The sequence below is a fragment of the Physella acuta genome, unplaced genomic scaffold, assembly GCF_028476545.2.
Source record: "Physella acuta isolate Inbredline_101_S28 unplaced genomic scaffold, ASM2847654v3 ptg001760l, whole genome shotgun sequence".
Classification (NCBI taxonomy): Eukaryota; Metazoa; Mollusca; class Gastropoda; family Physidae; genus Physella; species Physella acuta.
In genome coordinates, this window is record NW_026733270.1 from 18,505 (window position 1) to 43,145 (window position 24,641).

Below are 24,641 nucleotides of genomic sequence, written 5' to 3' on the forward strand. Positions count from 1 at the left end.
CCAGATCGCAGGTTGCGGACTTCTCGGGTTCGGCGTCTACACCCGATCAAGCGAGAACCAGCTGTCTCAGCTGTCTTCGATCCTGGGCTCCTCGCTAAACTCCGCCATCTCCACGGCGCTCATCGTGTCTGGGGGCGTGGTCATCGTCATCTCATTCTTCGGCTGCTGTGGCGCCATCAAGGAAGTGAAATGCATGCTGGGATCGGTGAGTTGTTTTGGCGGTTACCAGATGAATCAGCGCTGCTGTGAAATTTCAAAGTGTCAGTGTGTGTATGTGTGTGTGTGTGGTTGTGTGTGTGTGTGTGTGTGTGTGTGTGTGTGTGTGTGTGTGTGTGTGTGTGTGTGTGTGTGCGCGCGTATGTGCCGATGTGTATGCCATTACCGTATGAATCAGTGCTGCTTTGAAATTTGAAACTGTGGCCTGCAAGCTAGACAGCTGACCCGAAAGTCCCGAGTTCGAATCAGGGTTCAAGTCAGTAAAACGTCCACCCCATTTTTTTTTTAATTTTTAAAATTTCTAGTTGACCTTTATAACGTAAGGTTTATTTACAGAACTGGTCGCACGTAGGCCTACAGTTCCATACGGTCCTGACTCCCCCTTCCCCCCCTTCCTAAACTGCTAGACCTTATGTTCCCTTTCAATCCTGACGCCTCCCCCCCCCATAGACCTACATTTCCCTTTACAGTCCTGATCCTCCATTGATCCAAAGTTCCCTTTCAGGCCTGAAACCACCACCTCCCCCCCCCCATAAACCTACATTTCCTTTTTCAGTCATGAACCCCCCCCCCCCCCCACCCATAGACCTACATTTCCTTTTACAGTCCTGACACCCCCCTCCCCTGCCATAGACTTACAGTTCCCCTTTCATCCTGATCTAGATCTACATCTAGATCTACATTTCCCCTTCCCGTTCTGACGCCCCCCCCCCCCACCCACCCCACTCCATAGACATAGTTCCTGCTTTGACCGAACCACGTGACACCTAGCAGCCAATCAAGTTGCATAATTCAAGCCGACAGACGATGACATCTTATTTCCCGATATAGCCTGCTGCCGATGCTAGTCGTGTAGGGGGGTGGGGCGAGGGGAGACGTTGTCATATGTCACGTCTTGCTAGCAGACGGGAATGTCATGTCGCTTCCTCGATGACAATGTCATGTCTACGTAGAGATGGCTGGAAATTTCAAAGTGGCAACGTTTGTGTGTGTGTGTGTGGTGATGTGTTAATGTATGCAGTGTTTGTATGTGTGTGTATGTCTGTGTGTAGTGATGTGTTAATGTATGCAGTGTTTGTGTGTGTGTGTGTGTGGTGATGTGTTAATGTAAGCAGTGTTTGTGTATGTGTGTGTGTTTGTGTGTGTGCGTACTTTTGATGATGGTGTTTGAGAGTGAGATTTGATTGTGTGTGTGTGGTTTCTGTGATTGTCGATATAGAGAGTGAATGAAAGACAACAGAAAGAGAGAGAGTCAGAGAGTTAGAAAGCGACAGAAAGTGGTTGGAGAAAGCCTGATGAAGAGAGTGAGAATCTATGCGAGAAAGAGAAAATGACAGTGTGAGAGAGAGAGAACGACAGTATTATAGAGCGAGACCAGAGTGAGAGATAAAAATATTAAAAAGATTCTATGAGAAAACGAGAACGTGACAGGCAGTGTGTGTGTGTGTGTGTCAGTCTGTATGTGTGGGTGTCTGTGTGTGTGAGTGAGAGAAAGGAAAACCGTTTTTTTTAAAAATAAACTTCAATTCTTTTGTGAAAACAATTATCATACAATTTAAATTACAGAATTAAAAATAAATAAAAATAAAATAAAAACACTGTTAAAATATGGCGCTATCAAATATACCTTAAACCTTTAAAATTGTTTAAATATTAACGGAACAAATCTCTAGACTCACCGGTTATCTTGATGTTCTCTCCCCTCCCAGCAAACATTACACATGTAATTATGTCACTATGTTCACTTCGTGGCACCAAAGCAAATAAACATACTACGTTTCATCTATCACTTTGTCCATATCTTTGGTGTAGCCAAGATAATTAACCTAATTTATATTTGTTTCGGTTTTTTTTATTATTATCTTTTTTTTTTGTGGAGATTCGGAAATTTAACTAAGATATCCTGAAATTTCCTGATAATTACAAATGATGTTAAGAAAAAAAGGCTTTGTTCTGAAAATAATATTGTTCTTTCTAATTAATGGCAAAATTAAAGGAATTATCTTATTATTTGATTAATTGCGCGTCATTTTATACAATATATAATTTTAGAACTTTTTACTAGGAGAAAGTTTTTTTTACTACGTCTTGCTCAATTCAAGTCTTATTAATTACCCCCCTTTTGACAACTAAAAAAAGTCGGTGGATATGTCCGTTCATAAACCTGATAGAGAAGTCGAACCGCATGGGAAAATCTTGACAAAGTAGGCTGTCCACATTGACAGATGAGAACAAAAAAATAAATAAAACAGTCAGTGTTTAATCATCATTAATGTCTTACAGGGGAGTTATGAGCTTTAAGCAACACCCTGTATCACGTGAGAGCTAATTATAGATTATTCGTTTTCTGTTGTTGTTTTTTTTATAAAATCCATGATCACGTTTCGACCGATTTCTGCGCGTAATGAGATAAATGGTTGAGACTTGGGATTTGGGATGTAATCGTGTCTGCGCTTAGGTGTGTCTGTGAGTGTGTTAGTGAGTTTGTCCTCTCATTATGTTAGACATTGTCCAAGCGCCGAATCCAGTATCGTACGCATATAATACATACATACATAATAATATGCATATATATATATATATATATATATATATATATATATATATATATATATATATATATATATATATATATATATGGCGCCTTTTGTGGACTAGTCACTCACCTGAAAACCTTCTTACGCCTCTGGTCTAATCTCTACCCAAAAAAAAATACTATGACGTAAAATATTTGTTTCGGTTAATGAGTTCTTTAATTAAAGACTTTATATGACTAGTTTAGACTTAAACTGCAAAATATGTAAGCAAAGAAACAGAAAAAGTTCAATTCACCACTTGTAATTATTTACCAGAAACGATCAGATCGTCTTGTGTAGTAAAAAGTTATTTGAAACTTGAACTACTGATAGCTACCACACAACGAACGCATGCCATCAGCAACAGCTATCTCTTGTATTAACTGTATAAAGTATCGCATTTTCAAAATAAATAATACATTATTTTTCCTTTCTTTCAGTTCTTTATTCTTCTATTCGTGATGCTGTTGGCCATGGTTATAGGTGGAATCGTGGTCTACGTGTATAGAGATAACGTAAGTCAAACTTGTTAAACACATTACTCACACATGTATTCATATATATATATATATATATATATATATATATATATATATATATATATATATATATATATAATATAGATAATATATATATATTAATATTTATATATATACATGCATACATAAATACATACATACATGTGTATATATATATAAATAAATAAATATATATATATATATATATATATATATATATATATATATATATATATATATATATATATATATATATATAAATATTGCTTGTTGTTTTTAAAATCTGCCTTAAAAAGTTTGATAAAAACTGCATGTTCGTTATTCTTGAAATTTACAAATTTCATTGGTTGTACTCAAATATATGCCATGTAAGTGGTTAGCCGGATTTTAATTAGGTTAATTTTGGCTAACAAGATGATTCGCTTGTCGGTTATTAGGTGCTAGTCAGAGGTTACTTGCTCGTTACATGTCAGTGTTTGGTTTTACAGGTGTCAGTTTTCTGTACACGATTATCACTGGGTATCCAGCGGTTAGTTATCTGGGGTAGCTAGTGGTCAGTAGTGGGCTATCTGTGGATAGCCAGTGGTCAGTTATCTGGGGTAGATAGTGGTCAGTAGTCGGTTATCTGTGTATAGCCAGTGGTCAGTTATCTGTGGATAGCCAATGGTCAGTAGTCGGTTTTCTGTGGGTAGCCAGTGGTCAGTAGTCTGTTATCGGTGGATAGCCAGTGGTCAGTAGTCGTTTTTCTGTGGATAGCCAGTGGTCAATTATCTGTGGATAGACAATAGTCAGTTAACTGAGGTAGTCAGTGGTCAGTTTTCTGAGGTAGCCAGTGTTCAGTTATCTGAGGTAGCCAGTGGTCATTTATCTGGGGTAGCCAATGTTCAGGTGGGTAGCCAGTGGTCAGTTATCTGGGGTAGCCAATGTTCAGGTGGGTAGCCAGTGGGCAGTTATCTGGGGTAGTTAGTGGTCAGTTATTTGGGGTAGTCAGTGGTCAGTTATCTGTGGGTAGTCAGTGGTCAGTTATCTGTTGGTAGTCAGTGGTCAGTTATTTGGGGTAGTCAGTGGTCATTTATCCGGTGTAACCAGAGGTCAGTTATCTGTGGGTAGTCAGTGGTCAGTTATCTGGGGTAGTCAGTGGTCGGTTATCTGTGGATAGCCTATGGTCAGTTATCTGTGGATAGCCTATGGTCTGTTTTCTGTGGATAGCCTATGGTCAGTTATCTGTGGATAGCCTATGGTCTGTTTTCTGTGGATAGCCTATGGTCAGTTATCTGGGGTAGCCTGTGGCAAGTGGTCAGTTTTCTGGGGTAGCTAGTGGTCAGTTATCTGTGGATAGCCAGTGGTCAGTTTTCTGGGGATAGCCAATAGTCAATTATCTGAGGTAGCCAGTGGTCAGTTATCTGAGGTAGCCAGTGTTCAGTTATCTGAGGTAGCCTGTGGTCTGTGGTCAGTTATCTGGGTTAGCCAGTGGTGAGTAGATTTTTACCAGATGCTACTCAAAGGTCACTTAAGTCCCATGCCTCCATCGATCCAGTCAGTGCTCATAAGCCATCTCACTCTCCAGTCTTAGAGTCTCCATTACTGGAACTAAGATCAAAGAGATCAACACTAATCCACGAAAAAGGCGATCGTGGGATGTTGTTGCTTTTTACTTCCGGGTCAAGTTAAAAAAAACAATTTTGTTTTCTCTTTAGTTTGTGGGGGGAAAAAATTAGAAGTTAAACATGGAAGTAATGGTCAGTAAGTTGCTCGGCTTATGGTGAAACTTTTTTGCTTCTTCTTCTTCGTTCTTAATTATAATGTTGATTGAGATTTCCTCTAACATAATTAAGTATTACAGGTCAACTTGTTATGCGCCGTGTAGGCCGTTGACTCCGATATCAGCCTGCTTTTCCATAGCCATTGTCATACTACAAGGCAGCAGTAGTTTAATTAGGATTTTCTCGCCCGATGCTACTACCATCAGCTTTCAGGCCTCATCTACCAGGGGGGTCGAACTCTGGTCTTAGCAGTGGTGTAGCGAGGTCGGGTGTCACCCGGTGCGGCACTTAATGGTGTCACCCCCCCCCCCAGAGGCGTAGCGACCCTTCCCGAGGACAAACTTTCAAATTTTCGATTTGCACCCCCCCCCTCAAACTTGTCGATTTGCACCCCCCTCAAACTTTCGATTTGCACCCCCCTCAAACTTTCGATTTGCACCCCCCCCCCCCTTCAAATTTTGCTCTATCTATTTTGCTATTTTTTTGCCTTCGTGTCACCCCCCTAAATGGTGTCCCCGGTGCGGTCCGCCCCCCCCCCCTCCTTCGCTACGCCTCTGGGTCTTAGCAACCATGAGCTTTTCCCGGCCCCATTTTGTTTGAATTCTCTTTCAAGTTTTCTTTCGGTAATTGTCGGAGAAATGTTTTTACTCATGGTTTGGATTTTCGAGATTTGTGAAGATTAACATGAAGGCAATGCTCTGATGGGTGTTTAAAATTACCTTGTTATGTTAAAGACGTAGAGTAGCGGACTAAGATACAGAGCTATAAAAACTCTAAGAGTAAAACAGCGAGTTGATGGTCACATAGAGGGAATATATGACCTAAGCGTTGTTGTAAGAGTGATGTTGTATAAATGATGTCTGATGTTTCGGTGAGGTCGATTTGTTTAGCGATGGTATTGTGATGGTGTTTTTGGTAGGATGTTGAGAATTTGATGATGAAATAAAGCTTAAGATATAAAAAAAAACATAACAATAGTGTAGTGTTGCTGTAGACAAAAGGGGTTAGGGCAGGAGACAGCTTGATATTTTTATTTATTTATTTTAAATAGCTTAATGAGAAGTTGTTTGTTGATTTTGTCGATGACCATCTTTAAAAAAAAAAAACTTAAATCATGTTTATTGAGTGGGTTTGTTGGTAATTTTTAAAGTAGGTTTGTAATTTTTTAGTGTAGGTTTGATTTTAGTCAGAGGCGTAGCGAGAGGGGGTGCGGAGGGGCAGAGGCGTAGCGAGGGTGGGGCGGGGGGGGGGACATACGTCCCCGGGCGCCGACCTTAGGGGGGGGCGCCAAATTGAAAGTTTGAGGGGGGGGGGGGTGCAAATGAAAAGTTCGAGTGGGGGGTGCAAATCGAAAATTTGCTCCCGAGGGGGGCGCCAAATTGAAAGTATGTCCCCGGGCGCCGGGAAGGGTCGCTACGCCTCTGCGGAGGGGGGAGGTGCGGACCGCACCGGGTGACACCATTTAGGGGGGGGGGGGGTGACACCAAGGCAAAAAATAGCAAAATATATAGAGAAAATTTTGAGGGGGGGGGGTGCAAATCGAAAGTTTGAGGGGGGGTGCAAATCGAAAATGTGTCCACGGGAAGGGTCGCTGCGCCTCTGGGGGGTGACACCATTAAGTGTCGCACCGGGTGACACCCGACCTCGCTACGCCAATGATTGTAGTATCTAAAGCAAACGTGATTGTAATTTCTAAAGTAAGTTTGATCGTAGTTTCTGAAGTTGGTTTGATTGAAGTTGTAGTATAAGTTTGTTCAAAGACCATTTTTTACTGGTAAAAATATGGCTCAAAACATCAATTTAAGATCCATTCTACTGGTAAATTGAATTCCCTTTGGTAAAATTGCGTTGTACATTTTTTAATCTCAAAAGTTAAATGCAATTGGCACACTGCAGATTGTATGCTGAGAATAATTTCCTGCACTAAATTATTTCACACCGCGAGTCTTAAACTAGTTAGGGAGAACGCAAATCGATAGATTGTGGCAAATTAATGTACATTTTAAGAATATGGCCACCATTGGTTGTAGAAAATGGTTTTAAGTTTTATTGATTGTACAATTTAGGAATATGGTCGCCATATGTTGAAAGAAATCATTACAAGTTTCAGGAATATGGTCATAGTTTGTTGGGTATAGTACATTTTAGGAATATTGACGCCATATGTTGTAGGGAATCGTTGCACGTTTTAGGAATATGTTCATTATTTTTAGTCCATTGTACATTTTAGGAATATTCCCGTCATAGATTGTAAGGAATCGTTGAGCATTTTTTGGGATTAGGCCATCATCGTTTGTAGCGTATTGTACATTTTAGGTATGTTATAGTTAGTAGGGAATACTTGCATATTTTAGGAATATGGTCCGCTTTGAAGAGAATCGGTGTACACTTTAGGAATACAGTCAGTTTGAAAAGAATTGTTGTTCAGTTTAGAAATATCACAGTTAGTGTGGAATACTTGTATACTTTAGGAATATGGTCAGTATGTCAAGAATTGTTGAACCGTTTAGAAATATCATCCAAGTTTGCCAGTTGTATTTTTTATTTAATATCAGGAGATGATTAGCTTTGAGGATTGACACTAGACTTTATGACTAGTGTACAGCAAGTAGGTTTTTATCCTACTGTAAAATTAGTATAATAGATATATACGTTCAGGGTCTTTCAGCGTCAGAAGCATAACCTAAATTAATTGCTGATCAGTGTATAAAGACATATTGGTCAGTGTATGAGGAACTCTAGGTAGGGTCACACCTAATAACATCAGGCCTTAAGTACTAGCAGACTCACAATGTGGCGCTTTCTTCATATTTCTTGTCTTCGTGAATAATTCAGTAGACTTTTTTTTAAAGCTTTTAGCTGCGTTGATTTAAAACATGTTACAAAAAGCTAGTATTTTATAATTTATAAAGAGTGCGATTAGAGGTAAAGACTTAACCCTTTCTTTCTGGAGCCTCTGTCGTGTATTTTAATTTTAATGTTTATCCAGAGGCGTAGCGACCCTTCCCGGAGCCCGGGGACAAACTTTCGATTTGCACCCCCCCCCCTTCGAACTTTTGCTTTGCACCACCCCTCAAACTTTCGATTTGCACCCCCCCTCGAACTTTTCATTTCCACCCCCCCCCCTTAACTCTTTCAAGTTGGGCCCCCCCTAAGGTCGGCGCCCGGAGACACATATCCCCCCCCGCCCCCCCCCCCCCCCCCCGCTACGCCTCTGTGTTTATCTCTACTCCATCGTTTTTTACCCAGGTAAAGGTATCGAGAAAAATGAATACATAGATAGGACGCATAGATAGGACCAGAGGGAGGGCATGGTCGGGTAGGATAGCGTACGAGGCAGATGAGGCTCGTTAGCAGGGCCGGCGCTACCTTTAAGGCGAACTAGGCGGTTGACTAGGGCGCCATCCCTAGGGGAGCGCAAAATGTTTAATCGCTATTATCAAAAAATACCTAATAATTAATACCTTTTATAAAAGAGTAGCGATCTATTTCGGCACCCAGGACTAAGTATCAATTTTGCACACCTACCCCAAAATTAGTTCTATATAGGCCTATATTTATTCGCGATGGTGAAAATGCAACCCCACCTCCCTAATTTGGAAAGGTCGGGGCACTTTTTACCAGTCACTTTGCCTTTTTAATTTGGTGTCACATAATTGATGTAGAAAACGATTAAATAAGTTGGTTTTTTAAATTTCGAACATTTCAAATGGTTATTTAATTTTAATAGAGCTTGTAAGTCTCGTTTTCTCTGACTTAGAATTAGAAATATGTCCTGGTGTACAGAAATATGTAATGACGGGGTGTTCAAAGTATTGTACTTGTTTGGTAAGTTTTGTTGAATCGTTTAGATTTGGGAGTAACGGCGAAAGGCTGTTGCTGATATAATTTCGTATGTATAAAGTATCGAAGTGTTAAAGTATCATGATTTTTATTTGTAGTTTTTGTAGTTGAAGGTCTAGTGGTATCTTATTGGTAATAGAGAAATGAGAATGCAGGTGATGAAGTATCGTAGTTTTGGAGTTCGGGAGTATTAGTATATCGAGTAGTCGAGTTTATCGTAAGTTAGATGATTTCAATTCAGTACGGAACACACTACAAAGAAAGGTAGCCGTTCTCTAGTTGAAACATCTTTAGTTTTTTTTTAGGAATTTATATTACCACTCTTAAAGTATTAATATATATTATTATTAAAATAGGATGGAATTTATAACTCACCGTAAACTGTTGTTTTTATTTCAAATTATAATTTTTTTTATATTTAATCAATATATATAGCAATCTCTAAAACAGTTACCCGTTGTTGTTTTTTTTAGTGTCCCTTTATTAAGGGGATCCTAAATTTTCATTACACAATTATTAACTTTGCACCTCAAATGATTCAATGTCATCTAAATTGAATTAAAGTATGTTATAATAAAGCTACCGTTTTTAGACTTTCAAACAAAACCTATAGTTAAGTATTCAAAGGGGAAAATATATTGTTTTCACAAGGTTGCATAGAATATATAAAATATTTGTTATAATTATTACGTAATGAAATTTAGATCTTTTATTGTGTTTTTCAAGTATGGCCTAGTTAAACTTAGTTAATTTAGCTATTCTTTTGAAAGTTATTTCCCTTGAATAAAATTTGGTATTTGGATTTTCAAATGGGAGATAATTCATTGCTTAATTTTACATTCATTTTAAATTCCTGCACCTTAGGTTGACCGCTTGCATATTAATACAACTTTAAGTAATTACTTGTTATTGTAAAAATTATATAGAGCTTAAGTTCTAAAAACAATAGATTGGTACATCAGTAACAGTTATGAGTTGCAATACTTGATGTTAGTAGACATACAGTCTTAGTCGTAAATTTAACATCTAATTAAATTGTCTTTTCATATTTATCAACCTCTCCTGAAGGATTCATATGTAACAATTTTAGGCTGGAATCTCTATTATATAAAACCTTTTATTTTGAAAAAAAAATCGTTACATAATCACACAATATAGACATTTTACAATTGTAACTAAAGACAGTCAAGCTTAAAACGGGTAAGTTCCGATTTGGAACTCACATTTGGAGGACTGCAGGGAGCCCACTACAAGAACTTTTTTGATTCTGTGGGTTTTTTTTTGTTCCAGACTTTTTTCTCCCGGGAAGGAGGGGGGGGGGAGCACTTAAAATGTTCTAAGGGGTGGGGGTGGGAGGGAGGGGGTTATGTCGTCAAGTACAAAGTAGACTCGTGCACCTAGCAACAATTTCAATAAAATGTGATTACGCTTGCAAACTGGAATTCAAGGAATTAGTACAAACTTTTGAGACGAAGGAGGCAAGTAAAATTTGATTTTGATGTCTACTTATAACGTGTATGCAATTGATAAAAAATTATTATGTCACTGTTATTTAATTGATTTCTTATACATATGTTTTAGTAATTAATTAGTGTGGAAGGGGCGTTTTAATAAGTTTTGCCTAGGGCGCTAAATAACCTGGCGCCGGCACTGCTCGTTAGTTGGGAATTGCAACTCTTCAAGGAGAGAATACTCCTACACTTAACAACCACTGGGGGGTCGGCGCGCTCAGTTGCTAAACCGAAAATTACCGAAGTCGAACCACCCGAATAAATGAGGCTCGATAGCTGGGGACTGCAACTTTTCGAGGAGAGACAACTCCAAAATCCAACAACTGCTGCCTTGTCATTTGTTCTTGGGTGGACAAAGGCTATGGAAGCAATTCAAAATAGAAAAGCAGGCTGAAATCGGAGTCAAATATCTATATGGCGCATAACAAGTTGAACGTAATACTAAATTTTTGTCCAACATTACAATTAAGAACGAAGAAGAAGAAGAAACAACAGCATCCTTGCAGACTGGTCTTGGGTAGACTAAAACTACGGAGGCAAATTTAGAATAAAAAAAGAGGTTGAAACCGGAGTCAAGGTGACATATGCCATATGGCGCATAACATGTTGACACGTGATAGTTAATTATGTTGTAAGATATCCACTTCAGTATTACAGTTATGAACGAAGAAGAAGAAGATACACAGTAGCGTAGCGAGGGGGGACGGGGGGGGGGGGGCGGGGGGGGGGGGACATATGTCCCCGGGCGCCGACCTTAGGGGGCGCCAAAATGGGTTGGAAAAATAAATTGAATTGTTGAGGGGGGTGCAAATCGAAAGTTTGAGGGGGGGGGGTGCAAATCGAAAACTTGAGGGGGGCTGCAAATCGAAAAGTTTGTCCCCGGGCGCCGGGAAGGGTCGCTACGCCTCTGAAGATACATTGATAAAATTTAGACTAAAAAACTGGTCACCTTCATCGTACGGACGATATATATTTGTATGCGGTCACGTGTAAATCACCGGCTCACAAGTCGCCCAAGTCTAGCTGAAATCAAATAACAACAACAGCAAATCTACGCAAGGTGAACTGAATTAGAAGGGAAGTTCTCCGACAAGTCTTTGCACAGGACTCCGCTGCGATATTCACCATCTGAATAAACACGGAGAACGACGGCGAACGATCAACGCATGTTGTTTCGTTTTGTTTGTCTAAACTTCTCGTTTTCCTTTCCCCACACGAGGTAAATATGTTAATGTACTCTAGCACAGAGGGGTCTCAATCCGGGATGAAATTAGGCTTACTTGTAGCCCTTGGTTGAAAGTTATTTTTAAAATTTTGGGTGGGATATGGTAGGGGTGGATAGGTACCACAAAGACATTTTTTTGGCAATTGATGTCGTCCAAAAGTTATATGCCTGGAATTTTCATATCTAATTTTTTCTTGTCATACTTTGTCACTAAAAAACTAGAACCAAATCTCGAAAGGGCGTCACAGACAGCCACAATACACCCGCCCCCACTACCTCAAATAAAATTTAAAAAACTAAATAAATTTAACTTTTTTTAAGGAGGAACAATTACACTTATACAGAACCATTGACGCCCCGCATTTACCCTGGGACTTTAAAAGTTGTCCTTCCAACCTACCCTTAATCCACCTATCTCTCAGTGTACCTGCTAGATTGGTTAAAAATTTAAAAGTTACAGCAACATCATCTCAACAACATCCACACCTTTAAAACACATTATCTCAACAACATCCATACCGTTAAAAAAACAACATCTCAACAACATCCATGCCGTTAAAACAACATCAGCGCAACATCATCCAAACTGTTAAAGCAACATCATCTCAACAGCATCCAAACTGTTAAAGCAACACCATTTCAACAACATCTATAACGAATATCCACTCTCACACACCAATACCCACATAACCCACACCCGAACTCCCTCTTTTAACATCTTTTAATCTTTTTATACAAATCCCACATCTATATCCCTAAATTAACAGGCCCGCACAACAAGTTGATATAGGTCTATATCCTCTTATCCCAATCCCAAACCCTTATCCATAATTTTACAGGACCGTGTACACCTGGTTTATATAGGTCTATTTCTTGTATAATATCATCAGTATTTTATATTCTAGTCATAAAAAGGCCTACATCACACCGTCAGCGTTGTGGTCGGATAGACAAGCGTACGCTAGCTAACCCGAAAGTCACGGGTTCGCATCCGTTTCACCCGACTAAGCATTTCGCTAACCTCAACATCCTTTCTAATACTGAATGTAACTCTACTGACAAATATTTCTCCTGTATCAATTTACGGTTACGTTTTCATGAAAGAAAAGGCTGTAACTTACTTTTACTATTCCCTGCGGAATCATAACTCCCTCGTCCGGTATTTCAAAATACATTTTGCACAGATTTAAACTGATTTATGTAACAGCATTGATTGCTCCAAACATTCTACTGTTGTTTAAAAATATCAATAAATCAACAACATTTTCCAAATAAAATATAGATTCTACTTGTTTTTTTTTTATTTATTTTTAAAATCTTTCAAAAACAGCTTCACCATTGTGTATATTCTTCTCACAAACATAAACTTCATTCATAAAATAAAATAAAAAAACTGTAGAGCCAAACAAATCTGATTATCACCCAACCTTTGCCAAGCGGTACCATCAGAGTGGATGATTCAACCCACCTTGCTCAAATAAACTCTGTATATCGCTCGCACACTTAGGTGTATTATTGTTGCGCGTAGGAAAACACGCGATTCGGGGTGAGCCGTCTGCCTCGGTTCACACAGTAAACACGTCAATACGACCGCCATCTTGGTGACCTTGAAGGCACGCTCGTCGGTCAGCCGGGCTGGGGGGAGGGGGGGAGGGGGTGTTGTACTTCGCTTCATTAGTGTAGGTAATCAAGTGGGGGGTTTCCCCGTCTTCTTAATTAAATACCCCACATATTGTGTTGGGAGGTCGGTTCTGGTTTTTATCAACGCATACGTTTGTCTGTAGTTTCTAACATAGGTTGATCTGTTGTTTCCAACATAGGTTTGTTCGTAGTTTCCAAAGTAGGTTTCTTCCTAGTTTCTAAAGTAGGTTTCTTCCTAGTTTCTAAAGTAGGTTTCTTCCTAGTTTCTAGTAGGTTTGATCGTAGTTTCTAAAGCCGGTTTGTCTGTAGTTTCCAACATAGGTTTGTTCGTAGTTTCCAAAGTAGGTTTCTTCCTAGTTTCTAAATTAGGTCTCTTCCTAGTTTCTAAAGTAGGTTTCTTCCTAGTTTCTAGTAGGTTTGATCGTAGTTTCTAAAGCCGGTTTGTTCGTAGTTTTTGAAGTAGGTTTATTCGTAGTTTCTTATGTAATGTAGGTTGGTACGCGATTTCTAATATAGTTTGTTTATAGTTTCTAACTCAGTTTGTTCGTTGTTTTTAACATAGGCAGATCGCAGTTTCTAACCTGAAAATACGGGTCATAGAGTTGATTATATATAGGCAGGGTTTAACCAGTATATTCCCACACCCGTTTTTCATACCATAAGCTCCTCCAAAACTAGATTATCGGATTTTTAGTCATTAGTAAAAAGTACATTTAGTGTTTGTACTATGATTAGGAATGATACTCTGGTAAAATTTTAGTTAGATTATGAATTAGGAACAGGGTTAGCATTGACATTAACTAGTACCATTTGTTATTAGTTTACTAACAGTATCCTAACGCCCCTTTATACAGAAGATCCCATTATTGTATTATTATTGGACTTCGAAGATTACTCCGCTACTCCGACATATTTGTAGTTATGTTCTTCTTCTTCTTCGTTCTAAATTGTGTTATACTAAATGGGATTTCGTCCAACACAATTAAGTATAACGTGTCAACCTCGCTAGCTGTGGATAATCCAAGACATCGATTCTTGGCTCGCTGAAGTCTGCTGCATTCTACTAGAAGACGGACTGGCTTAAATCATTTCAACAGAAAAAAACCCCGTAGAAACTAGACTATGGTCATGGACATGGCAATACATTTGGAACACCCAGTGTCTGGTCATGTCAACTTAATTCTCTGTCTCGTGGGAGTCTCCTAGGGTTTCTTTTGTCCATCTCTTCTGCCCATCCCTTAAATACTTTTACCCTTCTCACTTACGAAGTGGTATAATTTATAGAGCCTACATAAAAATTTTAATAGCGCCCCTCCCAGAAAGCTCTAAGTATCCCTCGGGAAGGGGAGGTGTCTAAAAGAAACACAGGAAACTTCTCTAGCACACAATGTGTTTTTTTTTTTAGTTTAAAATTTAAAAAAAAAATTATAAACCAATTTTTATTCTAATTCATTACCATTCTAAGCTTTAGCAAAAATAAAATACAAACTTTATTTAGAATATCTGCTTTCTACGCCCCCCCCCCCCCTCCATACCCCCGTCACTTAAATCTAGATCAATGCATTACAACGATTCTCCACATTATGCTTTTTATGTAGTGTTTAGATATTCTCTATACAAGGCGTTTTCTTAACTTTGTTCATTAACGCTTTCAATAACGTTTACAATAGCGAACAAGTAAAAAATGTAGATAGAAGATACGATAAAAATAATATCACTCAGACAAAAGTAAACAGAGAAAGAGAATCGCATGTTATCGGGAAATCCTATTTCATCAACATAACAAAACAAAGTTTGAATCCTCGTTTATCAAGTTCTAGCTTGAAGATCTAAAAGGTTTAGAATAAAGATTGTTCTAAATGTGTTTGGGGTAAGGGAAAAGAAGAAAGGCTAGGGAAAACGTTAATTGTAATTCAATACTTTGAACTTCTTCTAGTGTTATAAGAGATTTCCTCCAAAACAATTACGTGTCAACTGGTTATGCGCCATGTAGGATGTTGACTCCGATTTCAGCCTTTGTTCACTAACAAGAACAAACTACAATGCAGCAATCGTTTGCTGTTGGAGTTGTCTCTCCTAAAGGAGCGGCTGTCCCAAGTTAACGAGCCTGGTCTGTCCGGGGTTCAAACTCGAGACTTGTCGGTTCAGCTTCTTCTTCTTCTTCGTTCTTAATTTTTAGTGTTGGAGGGGATCGAGCCTTATCTGCCAGAGGGTTTGAACTCGAGACTTTTTCGAATGTATCAACCATGAGCTTTTTGCCGACTCGACCACGCATCCATCACAATTAAGGATACGTGTCAACTGGTTATGCGCAATTGAGGCCGTTGACTCCAATTTCAGCCTGCTTTTCTTTTTGGATTTGCTTCCATAGCTTTAGTCCAACCAAGAACAAACTACAAGGCAGCAGTTGTTTAATTTAGGAGTTTTCTCTCCTAGAAGAGTAGCTGTCCCCAGCTAACGAGCCTCATCTGCCCGAGGATTCGAACTCGAGACTTTTCTGTTCAGCAACCATGAGCATAACCGACCCGATCACGCCGACCTCTAATACTTTTACTAATACCCTTCTTTGAAATATTACATTTGAAGATTTTCTTTTAATAAACGCGACTCTCCCTACGTCATACTACTTCTGGCTTGTTTCACCCATCGTTTGAGAAATAATACTGTGTCGAGAAAATACAATTTTAGAACCACCAGAATAACCAAACAAACTCTAACAATACCGTCTATTCATGATTACATTTTTTTATATCTCAGTCTTGGTTGGCTGCTAGAAACGAGCTGTTTCTTTTTATCTCATTGTCACCAGATCTAGTACACTGGGTTGTTATTTTTTTCTTTGTTTTTTTTTTTTAAGTTTTCCTGGTTGAAAACAAAAACCTAAAATCCAAATCTTGCTAGTGTCACTAGTTTCATATGTCTCCTGATGAGAGTAATAAACACACAAAAATAAGGCTCAGCTCTGTTAAAAACATATTAAATGACTTGTATTTTTTTGTAGGCCTTTAGGCTAGAGAAACTAAACTTAAAGAAAATTATCAGTCGTAGTTTTATTTAAACAAATAAGAAAAAAAACGACGAAAGTTCAGATTACATTTTGGTACAAAACCCGTGTTTTTGTGGACCTTTAAGCTACAGAAAAAAAAAATTAAATTGTCACTCGGCATTTTATTGAACAAAATACGACAATTTTTACTTTCTCGTATATACGAAGTATAGAGAAAGTATTGTAATCGTGCAAAAAAAAAATCGAGATTTTTACAGTTCTCGACGTTTTACACCTCACTGATACGGAAAAACATAATTTTGCAATCTTGTCCGTATGTCTGTGCGTGTGTGTGTCTGTGTGTGTGTCTGTCCGTGTGTAAACACGATAACTTGAGTACCGTTACAGCTAGGTTGATGAAATTTCATATATAAGTATTATATCAAAATCGTAGATCCGTATCAACTTTTGAGCGATTTCCGACAACCGGAAGTGGTACTTTTCCTACTTTGAATTTTTCAAAAGCCTATAACTTGAGTACTATTTCAGATAGATAAATGAAATTTCACATGTAAGTAAAAGATCTAATTCTCTACCTTCTGTTAAATTTTGAGTACTTTCCGTTGACTGGAAGTAGTAATTTACGCTACTTCCGATTTCTCAAAAAACTAATGTAAATTTTTAAAGTACTAATAATATTGCGCACTATTATACGCGTTTTTATTCGGCGTTTGCTTGGTGCGCAATGTTTTTTTTATGAGATTCTATTCTATTTTTAAAAGTTTAAGTATTTAAAATGGATTAAAAATCATAGCTATATCCCCAGTTACCATCCCCTGTTGTTTTATATAAGAATATTCGAGAAAGTTTAGGGGAGATCACTACCGGTTTATTTAAACATCGTTAAAAAGCAGTGCTTTTTTTTTTTAATTTTAAACCAAACTGGGTATAAAGTATTGTTTGAACTACACAACATATAAAGCCTCTAAAAACCAAGTTTCTTTAAAACTACAAACTTTTAAACCATCATTCAAACTAGACGAAACTTTTAAATAACTACTCCATTTTAATAAAAAAATTCTAGAAGCTGTTAAATTTTATGACAAAATGTTAAAAGATGAAAATATTTGTTTTATCAATAGAACTCTTTAACAACAAAAATAGAAAGTTTACTTGTGCTTGTAATTATTGTTGGTAAACAAATACTTGTGACGTAATATCGAGTATCAGTTAATTACGAATCGTTTTACACGGTGTTGTTCATTACTCGAGCGCCTTCCATCGGTCTTACAACGAATTTACTATTATCTTCATTCCTCCCCCCCCCCTATCATGAATCATTTCCTCCAACGCTCATTCAAAATAAAATATAAATACCTTATTTAATAAATACGATCTAACTAGCAACATTGATAATTTAAAGAATAATTCATTATCTAGACATTCCAAGCAGAGGCGTAGCGACCCAATCCACGCCCGGGGACAAACCTTCAATTTGGCGCCCCCTTCGGGAGCAACCTTTCAATTTTCCATTTGCAACTCCCCCCCCCCCCCCTCTCCTCAAACTTTCAATTTGCACCCCCCACGCATATATTTTTTTATATTTATAATGCAAAACTGCAGCTAAAATGAGATTTTAATTTGTTTTTTCAACCCATTTTGGCGCCCCCTAAAGTCGGCGCACGGGGACATATTTACCCCCCCCCCCCCTCGCTACGCCTCTGCTTCCAAGTCTTCTTTTTTATTTTTTTATTCTTCTTATTCCTGTGTGTCCCTTAAGGAGTAAAGTGTTGCAGCTACATCTATCCACCAGACTCGGTTTTGGGCGACTCTATTTAAGCCCCGCTGCCCTTGCCTCGTTGTCTTCTGTTCTTCTCCAGGATTTCCTTGGCTTGCCTACTTTCCCCTTCCCCTTGGGATTCCAGTTAACACTTTCTCAAATCTGAACTCGCCTCACTTATACTCGCCCTCAGGCTTCCCCCACCCCTATTTAATTTAAGTAAATTTTCATTAGTTGCAGTTTTAGTATGGGACACTGCTCATTTTTTCAGAAAGTGAAGTAGAGTTGCCTTGTTTCTGTGACCTCGGCATTGTTTAATAGTGTGGTCAGCACTTTTACTATTACTATTTCTGTCCCTAACTTAGGTTGGGTGACCATCAGAGCTGGGTGGACTCAGTGGCGTTCTAATGACTTAACCCAGGGTTCGAACTCGAGACTTTGATGCTAGCAGTTTAGCGCTCTGCCGCCACGCCGTCCCCGTTCCCTAAATACTTTTTACGTGTCCTTAATATATTCAACCTCATCCACACACATACTCTCCACACCCACATTTCTATCTAGTTATAAAATCACATCCAACTATTAAGCTAACATTATCGAAGTATAATTTGTACTTATTAAAGGACCAATATATTTACCAGGTAAATATAATCCTCTTTACCTAAAAGATTAGTCTGAATAATTTTTTTTCCGAAACTGTCTTTAAACTAACCGTTAGATGTTTACCTTTAACTAATGAAGTCGCGGCTTCCTATCGCCAAGCAAAGATGACACCTTTTATCGATATTTACAGTAAAAACTTCCTCCACGATCAGCCAGCTCTAGTGTAAGGGGTTTTGTTGATAATCTTATTTAAGCTGTTTACTTTCTCCCTCGTTCAGTTTTTGCTGGTTCATTTTTAGAGGTGTTTATTGAGCTCCTTCAGCCTAGCTCCGAGTTGCGTCCTGAGCTAAGGATTTTTTTCTTCATATTACTAAGACCGTCGGAGTTTTTATGAGCTAGTTGATAAAGATATTGGACCAGTGTCGGTCAATTTTTTTTTTTATTTCATCTGTTGTTGTTTCGTAGTAATGAGATGTTTTCTGAGGGGAAAAACGTTTCTAGTTGCCTTTTTTTGTTTTGTTTTTCTGTGGTATTCATCCTCTTTATTGAAAAAAGCAACATAAATTGAACTATTGTGCAGTGATATTATATATATATATATATATATATATATATATATATATATATATATATATATATATATATATATATATATATATACATATATATGGAGTCGCCCATAAATGATGTCACACTCGTACGGGGGAGGGGGGTCCGTAATTTTGTGACGGTGTGTGATGAGGGGGAGGGGGGGGGGGGTTCAGATGGTGCGACGTCATACTTTTGCATTACAAAAAAGCAATGTTAGAAAACGAAGTTTAGACGTTATTTCGCGTTTTAGAAAACTGTTTTAATAATTTGTAATAGGAATTGATTAAAATACTCTATTTTGAAAAATATCGATATTTAAAAAAAAATGCAACTGCAACTTTGAGGGGTGGGGGGGTTATAGGCTGAGCTGTGACGTCATTTCAGGGGGATCTGGCTTTTTGTGACGATGTGTGACGGAGGGAGGGGGGGGGAAGGTAAAAATCGTCAAAAAATTCGTGACGTCATTTATGGATGACCCCCTATATATATATATATATATATATATATATATATATATATATATATATATATATATATATATATATATATATATATATATATATATATATAAATATATATATATATATATACATGCAATCATGTTGTTACCAATGTAGGTAGGTGATGCTATCCTGACAGAACTGTCCAAGTCACTCAACACAACCTATGGGGCGCCAGGAAAAACAGAAGTCACTCGGGCGTGGGACGACATGCAGAGTTTAGTAAGTAACACACGTTCAGCACTGACCTCAGTACATTCCAGCGCTCATTGGTCTAGACTTTTGTTACTCTGGTAATGATTGGTCAAGATGGTGTTCGGGGTAACATGATTGGTTGAAATTTAAGTAACGGCGAGAATGATTGGTCGAGCATATTTGGTCTCGATTGCAGTAAATGAATGTAAACCTGCACAATAGGGCTGGTAAGTAGGTCACCAACCAGTTCTGTGGCTCAAGCAGGTTTTTTTTAGCCGTAGAACTGGTTGGTGATGTACTTACCAGCCCTATTGTATTAACGGGGTATCCACAATAATTTTATAATTTTTTTTTAATTGTGTGACAGTGTGTTAGGTTATCGGTAATAATCTGAATACTAATATGGCTTGCTGCTGACGATGCTCAACATATCCCTAACCAAAACCTGAACACAATTCTAACCGTTAACCCTAATTTATGACGCTAACACTCCCTGATATTACAACACTATCAACAACAAAATCACACCTATTTTTAGAAATGAGATAATTCCTCCTGAGATATTGTGTCGGAGATCATTTATCCTGACGTATCTTATCCTTAAGATATTTTGTCAGGGGATGTTTTTATCTGCGATCGTTTTGTCTGAGGTCTTATATCTTGTATCCATGTTTGCAGTTCAACTGCTGCGGTGTGTACGGAGGCATCAACTCAACAACATCCTGGGCCTATTACCGAGAGTACACCTACTGGTTCAGGAATAAAACTGGAGGTGAGGTCATCTATTCATGGTAGTTATCATCATCATCATCATCTTTTCCTGTTCGAGTCCAAGACACATGAGGCAGATGAAGTTCATCTGTTTTAGAGACATCGGCATATGAAGAGATAGTGTGGTCAGCACTATGTCCTTTACTTTCCATAACATCAGTTAGGTGGGTGGACTCAGGGACGTTCTAATGACTAGAACCCGGATTGGAACTTGAGACTTTCGGATTAGTAGTCTAGCTCTCCATTGCTAGTCCCATCAATAGTTATCACTCTTGCAGTAATCCTTTTGAAATACTATCGTTATATGTGCTTTTACCGTTTACTTCCTATAATTTATTGATATAACATGTGCTTTGATATTTTAGTTTCTAAATATCAATTATTACACTTCATTTAACACTAAAAATTCCTACTGGAGTTGAGTTCGCATACTCAAGTTAGTTATCACTCTGATATTGACCTTTTTCTGCGGTACTATTTTTATATGTTCAATGATATTTAAGTTTCTAAATTTGAATCCATACGCCAAAGTTATTCCTTTAATTTCTTCTGGTCAATGGTCTATTGGATTCATTAGTGAGGTTCTACTAATCCACGGTCAGGACATACTTACATTTACACCTTACCTCCTACTAGCTAATAGTCAAAGCTAACATGAACACTTTACCTCTTACTAGACGATGGTTACAGCTGACATTAACACTTTAGGCCCTACTAGTCTATGATTAACTCTTTAAACTCTGCATGTCTTTGGCTATTCCATCTGTTATTCTTCACTTTAGTCACTTTTTACATTAACCCTTTAGTCAAAGCCAATCGTATATTAACCCTTCGGTTACCACTCTCACCGGCTACACAGAGTTAACCCTTTAGCTGCTATCAGCAAAGTTTACATTTAACATTAACACCATCTTTTGTTGGATGTCACACTCAATTATTGGCTACCAGTTGCTGTCATTACATTAACCCCTTAAAAGCTAAGATTCCCTTCAGCTTTTAATGGTTAAAGTCGTTCTATTTCGAGCTCTATAGCATGTCTCCGCGCCATTGCGCAAAGTGCGGTGTAAAAATAGCGCATTATTTTTAAATTTAACCACTAAGTTTAAAGATACAAAAATACTGTAGAATTGTTATTCTATTGAACGTAAGTATACTTTGTAATTAGAAAAAGGCCCCCGATTGCAAAAAATAAAATAAATTTGAATAATTAAAAACAACATATCCAATTTATAAAATAATTTGAGGGTAGTGTTTTAACATTTAAATCATTAGACATAGGCTTACTAAAAACTATTAATTATCACATAAATGGAATCCCTTATTGCTGATTTAAATTTTTTCTAATTAGTAAACACGAGAATCTTGGTTTTTCATCTATCTCAGTCCGATAGCTTCACGCATTGAAATAAAATATACATTGCACTTTTCAAAACCTGAAATATTGAAGATAATTTTTTTTTACCTTGACATTTAACTCAAGTCTTTAACATCAGCAAACATAGTTACAACGTTGCCAGCAATCGGACAAGACGAGACACACAGACAGACGTGAACTTCCGCCCGCTGCAAACACACCAGCCCGATTGCCTAATATTTACTGAAGTTTCTGGTATCACCCTGAGCTATCTGCCACGATGGCAACCCTTGCCAGATTTTTTTTTTTACTTTTCGTGCTTAAATTTGACTGATTATAGTTCGAAATGTTCATCTTTAAATTTAAATACCAGAGTTATTGAAACATAAAGTGCGTCTGATAATTTGTCGAAATCTTGCAATTTGATGATGCTAGAAAAAAATAAACATGATGTCAAGAATATTAAAAAGTACGATTAACTTAAAAAAATGGATCGTTTTAAATCCAGCTTCGTAATTTTTCCTTTTTGTTTCTTAAGCAACATAGGGCCTCCATTAAACTTTTTCATGGGCACCAAAATCTGGCAACTGCTGCTTTGTAGTTTGTTCTTTGATTGACAAAGGATATGGAAGTAAATAAAAAAAAGAAACGTAGGCTCAAATCATAGTCTGTGTAGCCTATATGGCGAATAGCAATTTGACACGTAATACTTAATTGTGTTGGATGAAATACCGTCCAACATTACGATTAAGGGGACGGCGTGGCCTAAGCAGTAGAGCATTAGGCTGCTAACCCGAAAGTCTTGAGTTCGAATCCGAGTCCAATCCAGTAGAACGTCCATCCAGTTCTGATGGATACCGAACTCAAGTTATGGAAAATAAAGGAGGCTGGGCAAAGTACTGACCACACTGCCCTTCATTTGCCGAGTTCAAGAAACATAGGAACTCTACTTCATCTGCCCAATGGATAGCTAGGTCTAAAGAGGATTATTTATTTATTATTAGAATTAAGAACGAAGAAGAAGCTCAATTAGAATTTTATCAGTTTTGCCTGTAATTAGTTCTTCATTTCTGTACAGAGTTGTCTAAAAATATCACAATAAAAATAACACTCAAATTTTCCGTCAGGAAATTTGTAAAAAAAAAAAAAAAAATTAAGCAGTTTAAATCAAACGAATGGGACATTTTCTTTGTTAACCCTTAATTGATTGAAAAAAAAATTTTACGAATTGGAAAGCCCGATAAAGAAAATGTTTTCCGCAGATTTTTCGTAATTTATTAAAGGAAACGACTTAATTGTTTTAGAAACTAAAAAATAAAATAAATTAGCTATTGGCTAGAGAAACAAGCTCCTGACAAGAACGGTAAATCAATATTTTTTGTTGACTGTTGAAGGCGGAGTTTGTGTTAATTGCCCTTGACAAGATTCACTGTCTGTAGCGTAGCTCATTACTCAAAGATTTCACAACTCCCTGGGTATATCTGCTGGGGCGCTGTCAAGGGAATGTGGGTGGGGGTCTGTCGTACGAGTAAGGGGGGGGGGGGGGTGAGAAGGGAGAATGAGAGGGGGAGAGGTGTGTGTATGTCTATGTGTGTGTGTAAGAGAGAGAGAGAAACAGAGAGAGAGAGAGAGAGTGAGAGAGAAATAAACATCATGTCGTAAAAACTGAAAAGTAAACAAATCTCAATGTTATTATAAATGCGATTGTAGAGCTCAACTCGACAGGGAGATTGGTGGGGTGGGGGGGGGGGGTGCTTTTTAATTTATAAATGCATAAAGGCTACGTCTCAAGCGAAGTATTTTCCTTAAGTAACCCTATGTGTATGTATGTGGCGACGAAATTAACAAATCAAGCCTATCATAGTTTAAGACAGTTCATTATCCAGTTCTGTTCATCATTTATTAACACAGCTTTTTTTCCCCTGTCGTATTATATCTCTAAAAATGACTGCAATCAGGATATGCCCTAAACCTAAGACAAGGGTACGTACAGCCCCGGGTGACACCCGAACTAGCGACGCCACCGTGTGCAATACATGTTTCTCTTCCTCTCCTGCAGACATGAAGGAATACGTGCCAGCAAGCTGCTGCCGCAACTCCTACGGCCTCAACAGGTCCAAGTGTGTTGGGGCTCAGGGCTTCGACAACATCATTCCCGCCAGACTCCCGCCCGTCAGCTTGAGCGAGGAGAACGATCTGCTCTTTACAGATGTAAGTTATTTCCCTTTATTCAGAGAGTAAATTATTTCCCTTAACCGGAGAACCAACTGCTCTTTACAGATGTAAGTTGTTTCCCTTTATTCAGAATGTCATCTGCTATTATGAAGATTGTTTCCCCTTAACCAGAGATCCAACTGCTCTTTGAAGATGTAATTTATATCCCTTATTCAGATGTGTATCTGCTCTTTACAGATGTAAGTTGTTTCCCCTTTATTCAGAGTGTCAACCTGCAATTTACATATGTAGATTGTTTCCCCTTAACCAGATATCCAACTGCTCTTTGAAGATGTACGTTATTTCCCTTATTCAGATGTGTATCTGCTATTTACAGATGTAGATTGATTCCCC

The 24,641-nt window shown here is 38.1% G+C and overlaps 1 protein-coding gene across 1 annotated transcript in view; it reads left to right on the forward strand.

The window, feature by feature from the left end:
• Positions 1-24,284, forward strand: part of LOC131930343 (tetraspanin-9) — a gene marked incomplete at both ends in the record, with an annotated part of 42,779 nt that extends 18,495 nt beyond the window's left edge. The window contains 5 exon segments of the mRNA XM_059286775.1: positions 5-205; positions 3,233-3,307; positions 19,871-19,975; positions 20,627-20,720; positions 24,133-24,284. Of these exon segments, the coding sequence (XP_059142758.1) occupies positions 5-205; positions 3,233-3,307; positions 19,871-19,975; positions 20,627-20,720; positions 24,133-24,284 (627 nt within the window).
• Between the last annotated feature and the right edge of the window lie 357 nt (positions 24,285-24,641).